Consider the following 14,880-nt stretch of genomic DNA (forward strand, 5'->3'; position numbering starts at 1 on the left):
CCACAAACAAATGCTCAACATGTGTTCCATTATTCATCTTCAAGATATTTGGCGTCTTCATAATCCAACTGGTAGTGATTTTTCTTTCTTCTCTTCGCCTCACTCTTCCTTCTCTCGTATTGACTATCTCCTGGTTCATTCTTCTCTTGTTTCATCTTCTTCTTCTCCGCTTATACATCCTATTTTGATCTCTGATCACGCTGCGGTAACTTTTACGTTATCATCCTTTGCCCCTAAATCACGTGCTCGTTCGTGGAGATTAAATACCGAAGTTTTGCATGATCCTTCTCAGGTTCATGAGTTTTCTGAAGCTATAGATACCTTTTTCCATGAAAACGAAGGTTCTGTTTCTTCCCCAATTGTTTTATGGGACTCCTTTAAATGCACTTTCCGTGGTCAAGTCATTAAATGTATGTCCAAACGTAATTCAGATATTAAAAAGGAACTTACGGATTTGTCTTCTGATATAAAATCTCTGGAAGCTTCCTTTAGGCAATCTAAGGATCCAACTTGTTTACAACAAATAAAACTACTAAAATACAAATATAATACCATTGTTACTAAAAGAGCCCATATTGGGGTACAAGCACAAAAATCCAAGAAGCTGTTATTAAAAAATCGGGCTGGGAAACTTTTGGCGGCTACGTTAAAATTTCAGGATTTTTCTTTCAAATCTTCGCAAATCTCTTCCATTACTGACCACACAGGCTCTAAAAAATTCCAAACAGGGGAAATACTTGAAGTTTTTCGTGATTTTTATAATAAGTTATATACTCCTTCTAATCATTCCTCTTTTGAACAATGTCAAGACTTTTTAAAATCGGTTCCGATTCAGTCGGTCTCTGATGCTGATCGCTCTTTTTTAAATGAGCCTATTTCCCCCGACGAAATCGTGTCTGCGATTAAAGCTACTCGTTCTGGCAAGGCTCCAGGCCCTGATGGTTATCCAATTTTATTTTATAAAACTTTTCTCCTTACGCTTGTCCCCAAATTGAAATCTGTCTTTGATTCCTTTGTTAAGGATGGATCTGTTTCTGGTACAGCTGCTGAGGCTACTATAGTGGTGCTCCCGAAGGAAGGGAAAGAACATTCGGATCCTAAAAACTTCCGACCTATTTCTTTCCTTAACATGGAAGCTAAGATTTTTGCTAAAATCCTGGCCAAAAGATTAGAATCCTTTATCCCTCATCTTGTGCATCCTTCCCAAACTGGTTTTGTGAAAGGACGTCTTGCGCGAGACAATATACGCACATTCTGTCATATTCTCGGTGCTGCTAAACGGTCTCAACTTCCCGCCGCGGCCGTGGCCCTTGATGCGGAAAAGGCCTTCGATAAGGTCTCTTGGCCTTTTCTTCGTGCTGTTCTGTGCGCGCATAACCTTGGCGACTCTTTCATTAATATGGTGATGTCCTTATATTCTCAACCTAAAGCTAACATTAGAGTTAATGGTGCTACGTCGTCGTTTTTCAATCTTAGTCAGGGCACTAGACAGGGATGTCCTTTATCCCCACTTTTATTTTTACTATCTATTGATCCCCTTCTTCGTTTGATTGAGTTACACCCTGACATCAAAGGTTTTTCTTTTGGGCCTCACTGTATTAAAACTGCTGCATACGCCGATGATGTTCTTATCTTTTCAGATGATATCGCTTTGGCAATCCCTGCTATTTCTAACACCATTTCCTTATTCTCTTCGGTTTCAGGGTATACCCTGAATAAAGATAAGACGGAAATGTTCCCTTTAAATGCCTATTGTTTCCCTTCTCATATGGGCTCAGCGGGCTTTAAGTGGCAGTCTACACACCTGAGGTACTTAGGAATTTATTTTTGTTCTACTCTGTCTGCCACCGCTGCCTATAATGAATCCCAGACTATCCTTAAAGTGCGTCGTCTTTTGGATACATGGTCTCCGAAACATATTTCATGGTGGGGTCGCCTCCAGACTCTCAAAATGATGATTACGCCGATAATTAATTTTGTTTCATCCATGCTTCCGCTCAAATTGTCAGATTCCTTCTTTCGCGAAATCGATACTCTGACTTCTAAATTTTTGTGGAATGACAAACGTGCTCGCCTTGCATACAAATTTTTGCGTCGCCCTTGTGATATGGGAGGTTGTAATTTTCCTGATTGGGAAAAATACCAAACTGCCTTTTTGGCCTCTCAAGGTGCTTTATGGTTCTCTCCGCAATCTCTTCACGTTCCCTCTTGGCTGCTGATAGAACAGGAACTAGCATCCCCTTTGCCTCCCGCCTCTTTTTGCACTACTTCTACTTTCCATATCCTGTTTTCCCGTTCTATCATTCTCGATACAATTGCTGCGGTCAGGAAAATAGACACGAAGGTGGCAATTCCTTTGCATAAAACTAGGTGGTCATCTATCTAGCGAAATTCCAAAATTAAGCTTATCATTACTCCAACTCTCATGTCCTATTGGGCAGTTAAAGGGATTTCTCTTGTCAAACATCTCTATGGTGATTCTGATGAGCCATTAACTTTCTCTACCTTGGCTCAAAAGCATTCTTTAACAAATCTGGATTTTTATACTTTTCTTAAAATTAAAGTGGCCATTGCTAAAGTTCGTCTTCATCCTATTTCCTCTACAATCTCACTTTTTCAGCTATGGATTAAATCTGGTCATGTCGCCTCCAAAATTTATAAATTCTTGTCTTCTGCTTCACTTCCTGCACAGACGGTTGCTCAACAAAAATGGTTACATCATTTTGACCATGCTATGACGGAGCATATTTCCCCTGATACTTGGCATTCAATTGGTAAATTCTCTCTCCGTAATAAGATCGCACCTTCTTTAATGCAGTCTAAGTTTTTCTCTATTAATCTTCTCCACTGGACACCTGTACGTCTTCATTCGCTTAACCTTAAAGATGACAACTTATGCTGGAGCTGCGGTTTGGTGGCAGGCGACTTTCCTCATATGTTTTTCCATTGCTCCTTGCTTCAACCTTTTTGGAACCTCATCCAGAAGCATCTCTCTCTTATCTTTGGTTTTGAGCTCCAACTTTCCTTCCCCTTAATCTTATTAGGCCCACTGGCGGCCCCTACTCCTCTCCCTTTAGATCCATTGGAGTTGCAGTTGTTGGATCTTCTCCTGACTGTAGCGGTGAAAATTATTCTTATGGAGTGGAAATCCTTTTCATCGGTTTCCTATCATACGTGGTGGGCTTGGGTCTCCTTTTTACACAGTGCACACACTTCGGTTGATCAAGCTCACCTCTCTCCATCTATTTCTAGTGGGGTTTGGAAAGCTTTGGATGATTATATGGAGTTGTCTTCCAAAGGGTTGGTTCCTCAATTTCCTTTTGATGTGTTTGTATAATTGTTGTCTGCTATTTGGTCTCTAGGCTGGGTTAGTCCTGTGGGAATCCTTCTTTTCTCTTTTTTCTCTTCTTTCTTTCCTGTCTTCTCTTCCTACTCATCCTCTCTTTACTCTTTCTCTTTTCTCCTCTCTTCTTCTTTTCTGTTTCCTCCCCTATCCCCTTCTCCACATTTTGATAGTGATACGTTTGTTTTATTGCCTTGATAGAGGCTTTTACTTGAATGAAATTTATATCTCTCACAGGCTAATGTTCCTTATATCTATATAATCTCTTGGTTTACCTATCAATTTTAGCCCTTTTTGCATATGTCTCTTGCATCGATTGTATCACTTGTATTGTATTTTATATTCATTATTCTTACCGTTATTCTCATTAATAAAATTTTCTTGAAATCAAAAAGGATGTTGTTGGCAGCGATGAGAGAGGGCAGGAGACGAAGCACGGAATCTCGAAACCCTGGCAGCACACTCTTCCTGATTCCTATAACTATGGAGCCATTAATAAAATTAAAGTCCACAGGGACCCATGCATCACTTCCAATCCATACTCTTCCTGTGAGGTTAAGTCGTCTGGCCTCCTTCACAAGAGGAAACATGAAATCATAGCTGGCAAAAGCCACAATGACCTTGGCCCGAGATTCCTTGATCACCTGGATAATGTGATTAATTCTGCTCTGGGAGTACTCTAAAGGGAGTCTTTCATGGAAAGCAGCACAGACTGAATACTTGGCCAACTCGTCGATAAGGAGCTGGCTACCAAGTTGGCCATAGTCAGTGTCTTCAGCCAAAACACCAACCCAAGTCCACCCCAGCAGACCGATAAGATTGGCCAGCACACGGGACTGATATTCATCACACGGGATAGTACGCAGAAAGGAGGGGAAGTGCTGCTTGTCACTAAGTTGAGAGACAGTGGATCCATAGCTGATCTGAAATTAAAGCAAACATATAAAAACTGTGAGAATTAATATTGCCTGAAGTTTCCGAATATTCCTTCAGAATGGTTAAATGCAAAATAAAAGCGGATTCCACGGTATTACAACGCGTAAGATGTAAGTCTTATTGAGAACTGTCCCTAATGATTTTAGATATATTTGATCAGGTGCAAGTTGATGCAACCGTAATATGACAAAGGACTTATACAAGTTATACATTTTTGGGGGAAAGTCATAACATATCCTGAAACTGAACCTTGGGGTTTCTCTAACATAACATTATTATAATCTGTTGAAAATAATCTCTTCCATTCTTTCATGAAGCTTCATCCATTTTCCTCATTGATAACATTGCACGCTGAGCGACAGAAGTCAGGTTGACTAATTTAGAACCCATCACCTGATATTTCTTTCAATACCTGACTTGGCTAGTCCTTGAATCCAGATTAATAAACCTGTTTTAAATGCATCTTACTACTATATCTGCTATAAAGGAAGGCAAGATCTGCTGCTGAAACAAGGTAAATGATACAGTACTCAGTAAAACTAGCTCAAGCAGCCTGACCATGATTTACCTCAGCTATAAATTACTTCTTGGTAGCACCTTTTCTAGGTTTGATATTCTGTTTGTGTAAGAACACTGAACATACAATTCAGGTTGGGGATGTTGCCTTTCAATTTTTTTCATTGCAACTCCTTATTCCTGTTCCATTCTACTATGTCCCAACCCTGTGTCTTGTAATCCTGTGGATCATGCCTCACTTAATATTTTCTGCCTTCATTGAAGAACACAGATAGGCCATTCACCTTCTGAAGTTGCATTTCATGCATACACTTGCAGATTTGTCATTAGACCAGTATCTCAATTTTCTAAAGTAAAATATATTTACAAAGCCTCGCACATGGGGGAAATGTGTTTTTTCTCTTGGTAAAGTGTTATATTATTTTTATGTTTAAATATGGCTACATTTCTACTTAAAATCACACTCTGAAGGCAGGTATCTTTGACATTTAAACTTGTTTACATTTGCTGTTTAGTTTAGTGTTCTGCATATCGTGGGGAGATAAATAATTTTCCAAAATGTATTTGTTTCTTTTAGGGCTCCTGCTCTCTCCAGATTTTTGCATGCTGAGCTTCTCAGTTCAGCTTTTCTTTCCTCAATCACAAGTTTGCATTTGTACTTTACGACATTGCCTAAATCTCTGTTGCGCGGAGTAGCGTGGAGTGCCCTTTTTATTTCCTTATGGGCTCTAGCACATTCGGAGTTAAACCATCAGGCCTCCTGTGGTCCCCTATGTTGAATGCTCCTGGTCAGCCGTTTGGGTACATCGGAGCACAGTAATCCGAACTCCAGGACAAAGTCCCCTGGTGAAGAGTCTAACTACAAGCTCCCCATTATTGAGTGGTAGTTTCCTCTGATGGTCATTTTCTCAAATTTTGGTGGATTGATCTGGCCCCAATTTAATCTCACTCCCTTATTCGGGTGGTAATGAATCAGGCGCTCACCGTCCTCCCTCTATTGGATCTTTAAATTGAGGGAGGCGATGAAGGGGTTATGGTCGCACTGTTAAGTTCCACCATAAAATCTCAAACAAGCATGGTGAAGTTCCTAGATATTAGCATGAAATCAATAAGGCTGGCCCTGCCACAGCCAACATGTGTGGGAAACTGCGGTAAGGAGTCACTAACCAAACTGTTCATAAAGCCTAAATCATTCCCTCCAAGAATAGAGTCAAAGGCTTTGCCCTGGGGTGAATGAATGAAGTGGGGCTGGCCTCAGTATCTACCAGCCCACACACATGTTGGGAACTGTGCTTACAAGATGTACAATTAAAATCCCCTACCCAAAGGATACATAACGGCTGCAACTTCCCGGTGACTTGAGTAATCTCATTTTGTAGGGATTCGACAATTTGACAGTTGTTTTGATCAAAAGTGTTGTGGTACCAATTCACCAATAGAACTCTGACCTTAATTAAATTGGAGATCATAATTAACTGATGCCAGGGTGAGGAGCTTAAAATGCTGACATGTATAGATCCATATTTTACTGCTATGAACATCTAAATTCCTCCCTGCAGCTAATGGCAATGCAAAAATCACAGAAAGAACGATGTCCATTAATGGTAATATCATCTCTAAACCAGGTTTCCTGGAGGCAAATGATGCCAAAGCCTCTGATATACGCTAGCCAGTACTCGTTTGTTATTTTAGAGCGCATTCTTACGATATTCCATGAAATAATTTTACGGGGAGGCGTAGGGTTTCCCTGGCTTTATGAAACCATTATCTGGGGCACTCCCTAAGTTGTTATGTGCCTGTGCCGCACCTCCCACCTCAGCTGCCTCTCTAGGGTGGTCTTGCAGTCAGTCGATGTCAGTGAGACCTGAGGGAGTTTCAATGTGAGTCGGGTGGGTGAACGGCAGTGGCTGTGAGCGAGCATAAGTACTTAAACCTGTGGAGGGAAATCCTTGACTCAAGCTGGTTCTCCTATGGGGTGGGTAGAAAAAACCCAACAGGTAGGATCATATGGGGCCATTCTCCCCAAGTGTGTCTTTAAGGCACATTAGGAGGAAACGCACAAACCTAGGGTCCCGAAAATTAAGGACCACACGATCCCCCTTGACAGATTTTGTTGTGTGACCCAGGCCACTCACCCGCCTGGCCATAATAATATTGTTTAACAAGTTTGACTGGGGCAGTATTTTACTACAGAGCCAGTGGGCTGATTTGTTGATGAGGCTTTGGCAATTTTCTTGGCGTCCGGTAGGGAGATGGTTGACTCTGGTTAGTACCAGGGTATAGAAGGTGCAGTCTGGTGGTAATTTTAGTATGTCTTTTGCACCCTACCCACTGAGTGGTGTGTTTACTGCGTAATTTCAATTTCGGGTTATGAGGATGGCGCTATACCCAATTGGAAAAACATGTCTAGAGGAGTTTTTGACAACCTGCCCAACCTTTTGATTTTACCTAGGAGGTGCTGCTTCCTATGATGATCAATCAGGGGGGTTTACCGGGGGGCCTACAGGTGGAACCTGACAAGGTGCTCCTTCCGTGGGGGTAATGGGTGTTATAGCTCAGAAAGCCATCCTATCATAATGTAAGTCAGCTGTGCTACTTGGTTAGATAGCCTTATCCCTCTGCATGATGTGTACTGGTGACTTATTTATCTCCCGTCGCGTATAAGGACACAAGAGACACCCTACTCACACGGAACCAGGGTACTTACAATTAGAGAAAAATACAGAGGTTCCTGTGGATACTCAATAATTGATATTACAATATATACATATATCAGCGCAATCGGAGTAAAACGGAGGTACACAGATGTCAGAGAATAAAATGACATGTAGAGAAACAAGGTACTTTATAAAATAAATTTACATTTGTTGTAAGATTCCAGTGTGAAGCGTCTCAAGTGAAAAGTGAAACCTATCAGTAGGGATTGTGACTTTTTGTGACATGAAAACAAGGTTTCAATGTTTTTACAGAAACGACCGTTCAATGGATACAAAATGAACGTTAGCAGCCTCCTAGTATAATAGTAGGAACTGAGAATTTGTTCTCTTCAAGTTGTTGACGGTGTTTCAACCCAGTTATCAATACAGGGTCTCAAAAGGACCTATCAGTGTAGGTACACCTGAGAGATGGTAATCAATGTGTCAATGGGAAGCAAGGCAAGGGAAGGACAGACTGTAACTGAATTTCTGAACAAAATCGGTGTCATACCTGTGGATGACTGACAGTTAGAGTGGTGAGTACCTGTGGGAGTGAAGGGTATCAGGATATATTGTATTATCAATCATTGAGTGTCCACAGGAACCTCTTTTCTTTTGTCTAATTATTTATCTCCCGTAGCATAAGGGAAAGCTGACCTTCAATACCATTCAGTGATTCAAAATGTGTCCCAATGCCTCTGATATTAGGTCACTAAATTTACTAAGAGGAACATCTACCCCCTCTGATTTGGCCCCTCTGCCCATGCCCCTTCTTGACCTATTACATAATATGGGGCCTTGCCTGGTTCTTTTGGTCACAGCTGAGGTGTCCCTTTGTTTATGTGCTAATTCTCACACCTCTTTTTTCTTCCTGTTATCTCCATTTCTTGCGGAGGTCTCCTCTCCACCAGGGCAGGATTAGAATCATGCACATTCCGTTTATCTTTGGCAAGACCTTCATCATTACTCCTGATTGTCACAGCAGGCGAGAGTGGTACTCGAGTCCTCTGCTCAGTGTCCATTCCAACAGGATCTATATCAGCGTCTGCAGGGGCTGGTGGGGTAGGGCAGAGGTAGGAGCTAACAAGAGTCTGTGTTCTGCTTGCTCAATTTTCTTGGTAATTGTTCCCATAGATTTTTGAAAAAAGCCATCCAAAGTAACACCAGTGGGTTTTAAAGCAGGTGTGACTTTTCATTTGCCCATGATTCAGTCAGCCCAGGTTACTGATATGGTTTGGAGAACCAAGAGGTGATGACAAAATGCAGTGGTGTGATTGGCTTTTTCCTTTTATATCTCTGCAGAGGTAGGGTTTGTCTAGGGTTCAGCTTGCGATCCCGATGTCACAAGCCAAAGGGATGCAGCAGAAATTTACAGTAGGAGAATCCCTTGGGATTAAACAACATAGTGATACCGCCCACTCCCATTCCAAAATATCAAAAAGTTATTGACTGGTGCACCATGCCCCACCTCAGATAAGGAGGGAGGCAGCGTTGTTGTAGACAGGGCAAACAGGACCTGATCCATGCAATTCACGCCACACAGAGACAAGAGCCACTGGCGACCCTCTATGCCCCTATTGCCCCTTAATATCACAGGGCTAGTGCGAGCAGGGCAGGGTCCAGAAAAGTAAACCCACATAGCTGAACATCCTGACTAAGTATGCAGCAGAGGGCCGAGCATAAATATGGATGCTTCCACGAGCCACACAGTTACCCCCCTCTTGTAAGAGGGAGTAGCTGTGCCACAATCTGGGTAGCTAAGGAAAAGAAAGCCAAGAGGACAGAGGGACAAACAAATCTGCAGTCAACATGGATATCATCTCATCATCTTAGAGCACTCAGTATTCCGAGGTCAGAAGACAGGGGAGTGGCCCTGCCCAGCCTCTGTCGGTCTATGACGGGCTAAGATGGGCCCATATTGGCCTGGTCCGAGCATGGGCATGCCCCGCGCGCGTCCCACGCTGAGGGATGCCTCTTTCACCTTTATGCTGGTGCTCTTCCGCCTCATCATACCCCCAGGTGCAGTCAAAAACAGTGACGGTAGGTTGGAGTCTCCCTCGCTGCGGGACACCTCTTCCGCTTTTATCCTGGTGCTCCTGCACCTCGTCACACCCCTAGTTGCAGGTGAAAACAGTGGCAGTACGTTGGAGGCTCCCGTGCTGTGGGACGCCTCTTTCGTTTTTATCCTGGCGGTCCGGTACCTTGTCACAACCTCAGGTGTAGGCAAAAACAGTGTTGGTACAATAGAGGCAAACAATGTTTTTTACAATTGCACTATTCATTTATTTTACTACGTGGACTAGTCAGCCAATGGGCTCTCCATGCAGTAGGCTCAAGCCAGTACTAGTCATGGGTGCATGAAACAACAGTTTCTCTGGTATGCATTGTTTTAAAACATCATGTAGGGCTAGAATGGCATTAGATTAAATTAATAATGTGGTGTTTTTTTTGTATTTCACTTTTTTTGCAATAAATGTATAGTTGGGGTAATAGATGGCTTGGAAGGCAGTGTGCTGTAACATTTGTATACCTCATCTGATTTTAGTTGTTGCCAGTGCTGAACTAATGGTAGTGTACTGTTTTCTCCAGTGTTCCTAATGCTTCCTTTGTCTGGCCAATGTGTGTGTGTGTTTTCCGTATGTGTTTGTTCTCAATGCTATGTGTCCAGGGGCCATTTTGTGTAGACAGTGTCCATAGGCTTGCATGTGTTCAATGTTGTCCATGCCTTTTTGATTGTTATGGTTTGACCATGTAGTCAGTGGATGTTTTGGGTAGCCAGCCAGTGTGCTTTTGCCATAGGCCTGCATATATTCTATGCTGTGGCCATGCCTCCTTGCTTGCTGTTGTTGTTTGACCATGTAGAAGGTGCCCTTTTTGTGTAGCCAGCAGTGTGCTTTTGCCATATGCCTGTATGTGTTCTTTGTTGTGGCATTGGATTTGGATTTGGATATGGATTTATACAGCGCGTAGCTACCCTAAGGCGTCCCAGCGCTAACAGTAGACCTATGTTCAAGGAGGGGGAAAGGGTACTACGGGAAGAGCCAAGTTTTAAATTGCCTACGAAAGGCCAGAAGGTTGTGTTCTCTTCGGATAGAAATTGGGAGGGCATTCCAGGAGAACAGGTGCCCTCCCGAATGGGCCTTTTGTATTCTGGGGACGCTGGCCAGTGAGAGTGAGTCCGATCTGAGCTGCCTGTTCGACTGATGGGGTTTAACCAGGGAACTCAGGATCGGCGGGCCTTTCCTGTGCATTATTTTATGAGAAATGCATAGGGCCTTGAAGTTGATCCTTTCTTTGACCGGTAGCCAGTGCAGGCTTTTGAGCGCTGGTTTGGCTGAGCATCTGGATTTGGTCCCTGTTAAGAGTCTTGCGGCGGCATTTTGTGCGCATTGTAGCTTATGGATGACCGCGGCAGGGGCCCCTAGATATAGGGCGTTTCCATAATCCAGTCTGGAATTCACTAAACCCTGCATGAGCAGTTTCCTGGATTGGAAGGGGACTAGGTGAAGGACCTTCCGTGCTGTTTTAATGAGGCCAAGGCAGGTGCCAGTGGTTTTTCTGGCCTGGGTTTAGAAATTAAGATCTTGGTCTAACCAAATGCCAAGGCTTTTGACTTCTTCTTTGGGAGTGGGGGGTGGGCCCATGCAGCTTGGCCATAGGAGGGATGGGGGGAGTTTGCGAGGATTTCCTAAGAGAAGGATTTCAGACTTTTCGCCGTTTAATTTCAGCCGTGATTCACTCATCCATTTAGAGATGCTCTCGAGACAGGCTGCCAGGTTGTCTAGGCTTTTCCTCGACTGGCTAATTGACACCACTAGTTGTGTGTCATCGGCATACATAACTGTTTTTATGCCGAACGGGGATATAATGTCTTCCAGGGGGGACATATAGACGTTAAACAGTGTGGGGCTCAGGGAGGAGCCCTGAGGGACCCCACACTGCAACGGGAGAGCTTTGGACGTGCCCGTGTCATCGGCCACCTGGAAGGTTCTCCCTTCCAAGAAGGATTTAATCCAGGACAGGGCGGTACCGGATATCCCTACCACGCTAAGCCGATGGATGAGGATAGCGTGGTCAACCGTGTCGAAGGCGGCGCTCATATCAAGGAGGATCACTGCCACTGATCCTCCTGTGTCTATGATGGATCTTGCCTCCTCGACCACGGCTAGTAATGCGGTGTCTGTACCCTGTCCTGGTCTGAACCCAGTTTGGGATTGACGCAGAAGTTTATTGGTATCTAGGAAGAGAGAAAGTTGGTGGTTGACGATTCGCTCGGCCACTTTGCTGATTGCCGGAAGGAGGGAGATGGGTCGGAAGTTGGATAAATCCGTAGGGTCGAGGTGGGGTTTTTTGAGAAGTGCCCTAACTGTGGCCTTTTTCCAGTGAATTGGGACTGTACCTGTTGTCAGGGACGCATTGATGAGGTTAGTGAAGGAGGGAGCCACCGTGGTGGCAACCAATTTCAGTTTGCTCGTCGGCGCTGGGTCCGATGGAGCCCCGCTCTTTACTGATTGTAGGGTGGTTAGGAAAAGATCCGTGGTCACCTGGGAGTAAGTTTGGAGGCATGGAGCGTCCGTGCAAGATGGAACGATGACAGAGGGAAGAGGGGTGGTAGGAGGAGGGAGGGTTTTGAGGATGGAGTGGATTTTAGAAGAAAAAAACTCCGCTAGCTGGTTGCATCTGGTGCCCGATGGGTCTAGTGAGGGCAAGGGGTCAGGGGCTTTGGTGAGAAGTCGTATTATACGGTACGTTTCTCGAGCTGAGTTGGCTGCGGCTTGAATTTTTTGTTCGTAGAAGATTGCCTGGGTGTTTTTTATGCACGTTTTGTAATGTTTTAATGCGGCCCTGTATTCGTTTTTATTTTCCGTGGCCCAGTCTTTTCTCCACAAGCGCTCGAGCTTTTTGCATTTTTTTCTAAGTTCACGTAGTTCCTGCGTGTACCACGGAGACTTGAGAGTTCTCTTTTTGCTGGGGAGGGGTATGGCCGGGAGGATGGCATCAAGGGATTGATCAATCCAGCCACGAAGTTGCGTGTCAGCTCTGGAGGGGTCTGGGTCTAGCACCGGAGTGGAGGTGATAAGGGTTTGAGCCCATAAGGCTGTGTTCAGTTTCTGCCACGGGCGAGATGGTGCTTGAGGAGGGGTTCTCACCGGGGTTTCGGACAACAGTTTGAGTTTAAAAGGAATAAGAAAGTGGTCTGACCAAGGGAGGGAAGGGGGTTGCTCACTACTAAGTTAGTGAGGTTAGTGAAGATGGGGTCCAGCAGGTGGCCCTTGGAATGAGTGGGTTGGTTGCCTTTCAAGTGGAGATTGAGGGAGGCTAGATCCTTTTTTAGGTCTTCGGCGATGTTGTTTGTAAGGTCGTCGAAATGGAGATTTAAATCTCCTAAGACCGTGAAGTTGGGGGACAAGCAGGAGAGCCAGGAGGTGGTTTCCACAAGAGAGTTGCAGAAAGATCGCTGCTGTCCTGGGGGACGGTACACTAGTATCTCTGAAAGAGTAGTGGATGGGGGTAAGTGGATCGAGAACAAGACATTTTCACAGTCCTGAATAGGGCTGTCCTTGAAATGACAAACCAGGTAGTCTCTATAAATGATCGCTATTCCACCTCCCGTCCCAGAGGGTCTGTCCTGATGCTTGATAAGATAACCCGGGGGTAGAGTTTGAACTATATCCGGTTCTGAGTTGAGGTTGATCCATGTTTCTGTTAGAAAGAGAATCTCAATCACGGATTCTTGTAGTAGAGTGTTAATTTCTATTTGATGTTTCGGGAGGGATCTGCAATTAAGCAGGGCCATCCCGATTGAACGTGGTTTCGAGGGGAGACGTGGTGTTAGTCTGAATGGGCAGTTTGAGCAGCAGGAAAGTCCATCCGTTACAGCGATGATGTTGTGACAGGGAATGGGGGAAGCGTTCCTGAGATTAAGGAGGGTTTCCTGGGTATATCTAATAGGTGAAGAGGTGGCTGAGGCAGGGGTTCTGGGCCTCGGGCTCGGTCCGGCGCGGACGGGCGCAGACGGGCTTCCCTTAGGCGCGCCTTCGGCGCGCAAACGGCGCTCCCGCTGCGCTCGTCTGCTGCGCTTCCGGCCGATGCACATGTTTTATGCTGGAGGAAGGGGGGAAGGGGGAAGTGGGCCTGGCCTAAAAAGGGTCGTGGCCTCTGTCCTCGCCGGTAATGGCGTCAGAGGGTGTGTTGGGGCGGCTTCGCGGCAGCGCTAAGATCCGCTGTGCGGGCCGGTCAGGGTCGAGCAAGTGCCCTGAGATAGTCTCACGAGCAGGTGAGTTAAAACACATGTTATAAGTGACAATCAATATTTTTAAAAAGTACACAAATAGCACTCCCGGCTTCCGCCCCAGGAGATAGATCAAACTGAACGCGGCGCTTTCAATCAGCGTCTTTTATACCTGGCGGCAGTGGGCGTGGCCTAAAAAGGGGCGTGGCCTCTGTCCTCGCCGGTAATGGCGTCAGAGGGTGTGTTGGGGCGGCTTCGCGGCAGCGCTAAGATCCGCTGTGCGGGCTGGTCAGGGTCGAGCAAGTGCCCTGAGATAGTCTCACGAGCAGGTGAGTTAAAACACACGTTATAAGTGACAATCAATATTTTTTAAAAAGTACACAAATAGCACTCCCGGCTTCCGCCTCAGGAGATAGATCGAACTGAACGCGGCGCTTTTAATCAGCGTCTTTTATACCTGGCGGCAGTGGGCGTGGCCTAAAAAGGGGCGTGGCCTCTGTCCTCGCCGGTAATGGCATCAGAGGGTGTGTTGGGGCGGTTTCGCGGCAGCGCTAAGATCCGCTGTACGGGCCGGTCAGGGTCGAGCAAGTGCCCTGAGATAGTCTCACGAGCAGGTGAGTTAAAACACACGTTATAAGTGACAATCAATATTGGGGCGTGGTTTCGCACGCAATGGGAGAAGACGTGTCTGGGTAGAGCTCCTGCCTGAGCTCCACTACCCCGGGTCATTTCTCCGGCCAAATCCATCCTGTTTGGCTTGAAACTGCCAGCGGACCTACCCACATCCCTGGACAACACCCAGGCCGAATTTTATCGAGATCGGCTGCGGGGCTCCGCACCGAGACTGGCGGCGCCAACCTAGCCGGCCCGACCGCGACACTGCTGGGGACAAGCTCAGGCGACGCCGGGGCTTCTTACGGACCACTGGGCCTCAAGCTGCGATCCACCGGAAACGGCCCGATCCCTAACGGGCGCGGACAACAGAGCACACCCCAGCGGTAGCCACGGCACAATTACAGCCCCCACACGCCAGGCCCCGGAGAACAACGGCGGGGGCGACGGCGGACCGGACGCGGCAGGAATCAGACGGAGATCGAGATTGGAGGAGGCAGGCCTGCAGGAGCGCGGAGGGGCGAAGACGAACACCCGCCTCCCTC

At 45.7% G+C, this 14,880-nt stretch overlaps 1 protein-coding gene across 1 annotated transcript in view; it reads right to left on the minus strand.

Annotated features, from left to right (window-relative positions):
* The window catches only part of LOC144797984 (extracellular calcium-sensing receptor-like), a 69,361-nt gene extending 56,073 nt beyond the window's left edge, over positions 1-13,288 (minus strand). The window contains exons 1-2 of the mRNA XM_078668784.1: positions 12,719-13,288; positions 3,700-4,266 (exon numbers count right to left, since the gene is read on the minus strand). Of these exons, the coding sequence (XP_078524910.1) occupies positions 3,700-4,266; positions 12,719-13,288 (1,137 nt within the window). The remainder of the gene's footprint in view (positions 1-3,699; positions 4,267-12,718) is intronic.
* Between the last annotated feature and the right edge of the window lie 1,592 nt (positions 13,289-14,880).

This window comes from Lissotriton helveticus, chromosome 12 (assembly GCF_964261635.1).
Source record: "Lissotriton helveticus chromosome 12, aLisHel1.1, whole genome shotgun sequence".
NCBI classification, from domain to species: domain Eukaryota; kingdom Metazoa; phylum Chordata; class Amphibia; order Caudata; family Salamandridae; genus Lissotriton; species Lissotriton helveticus.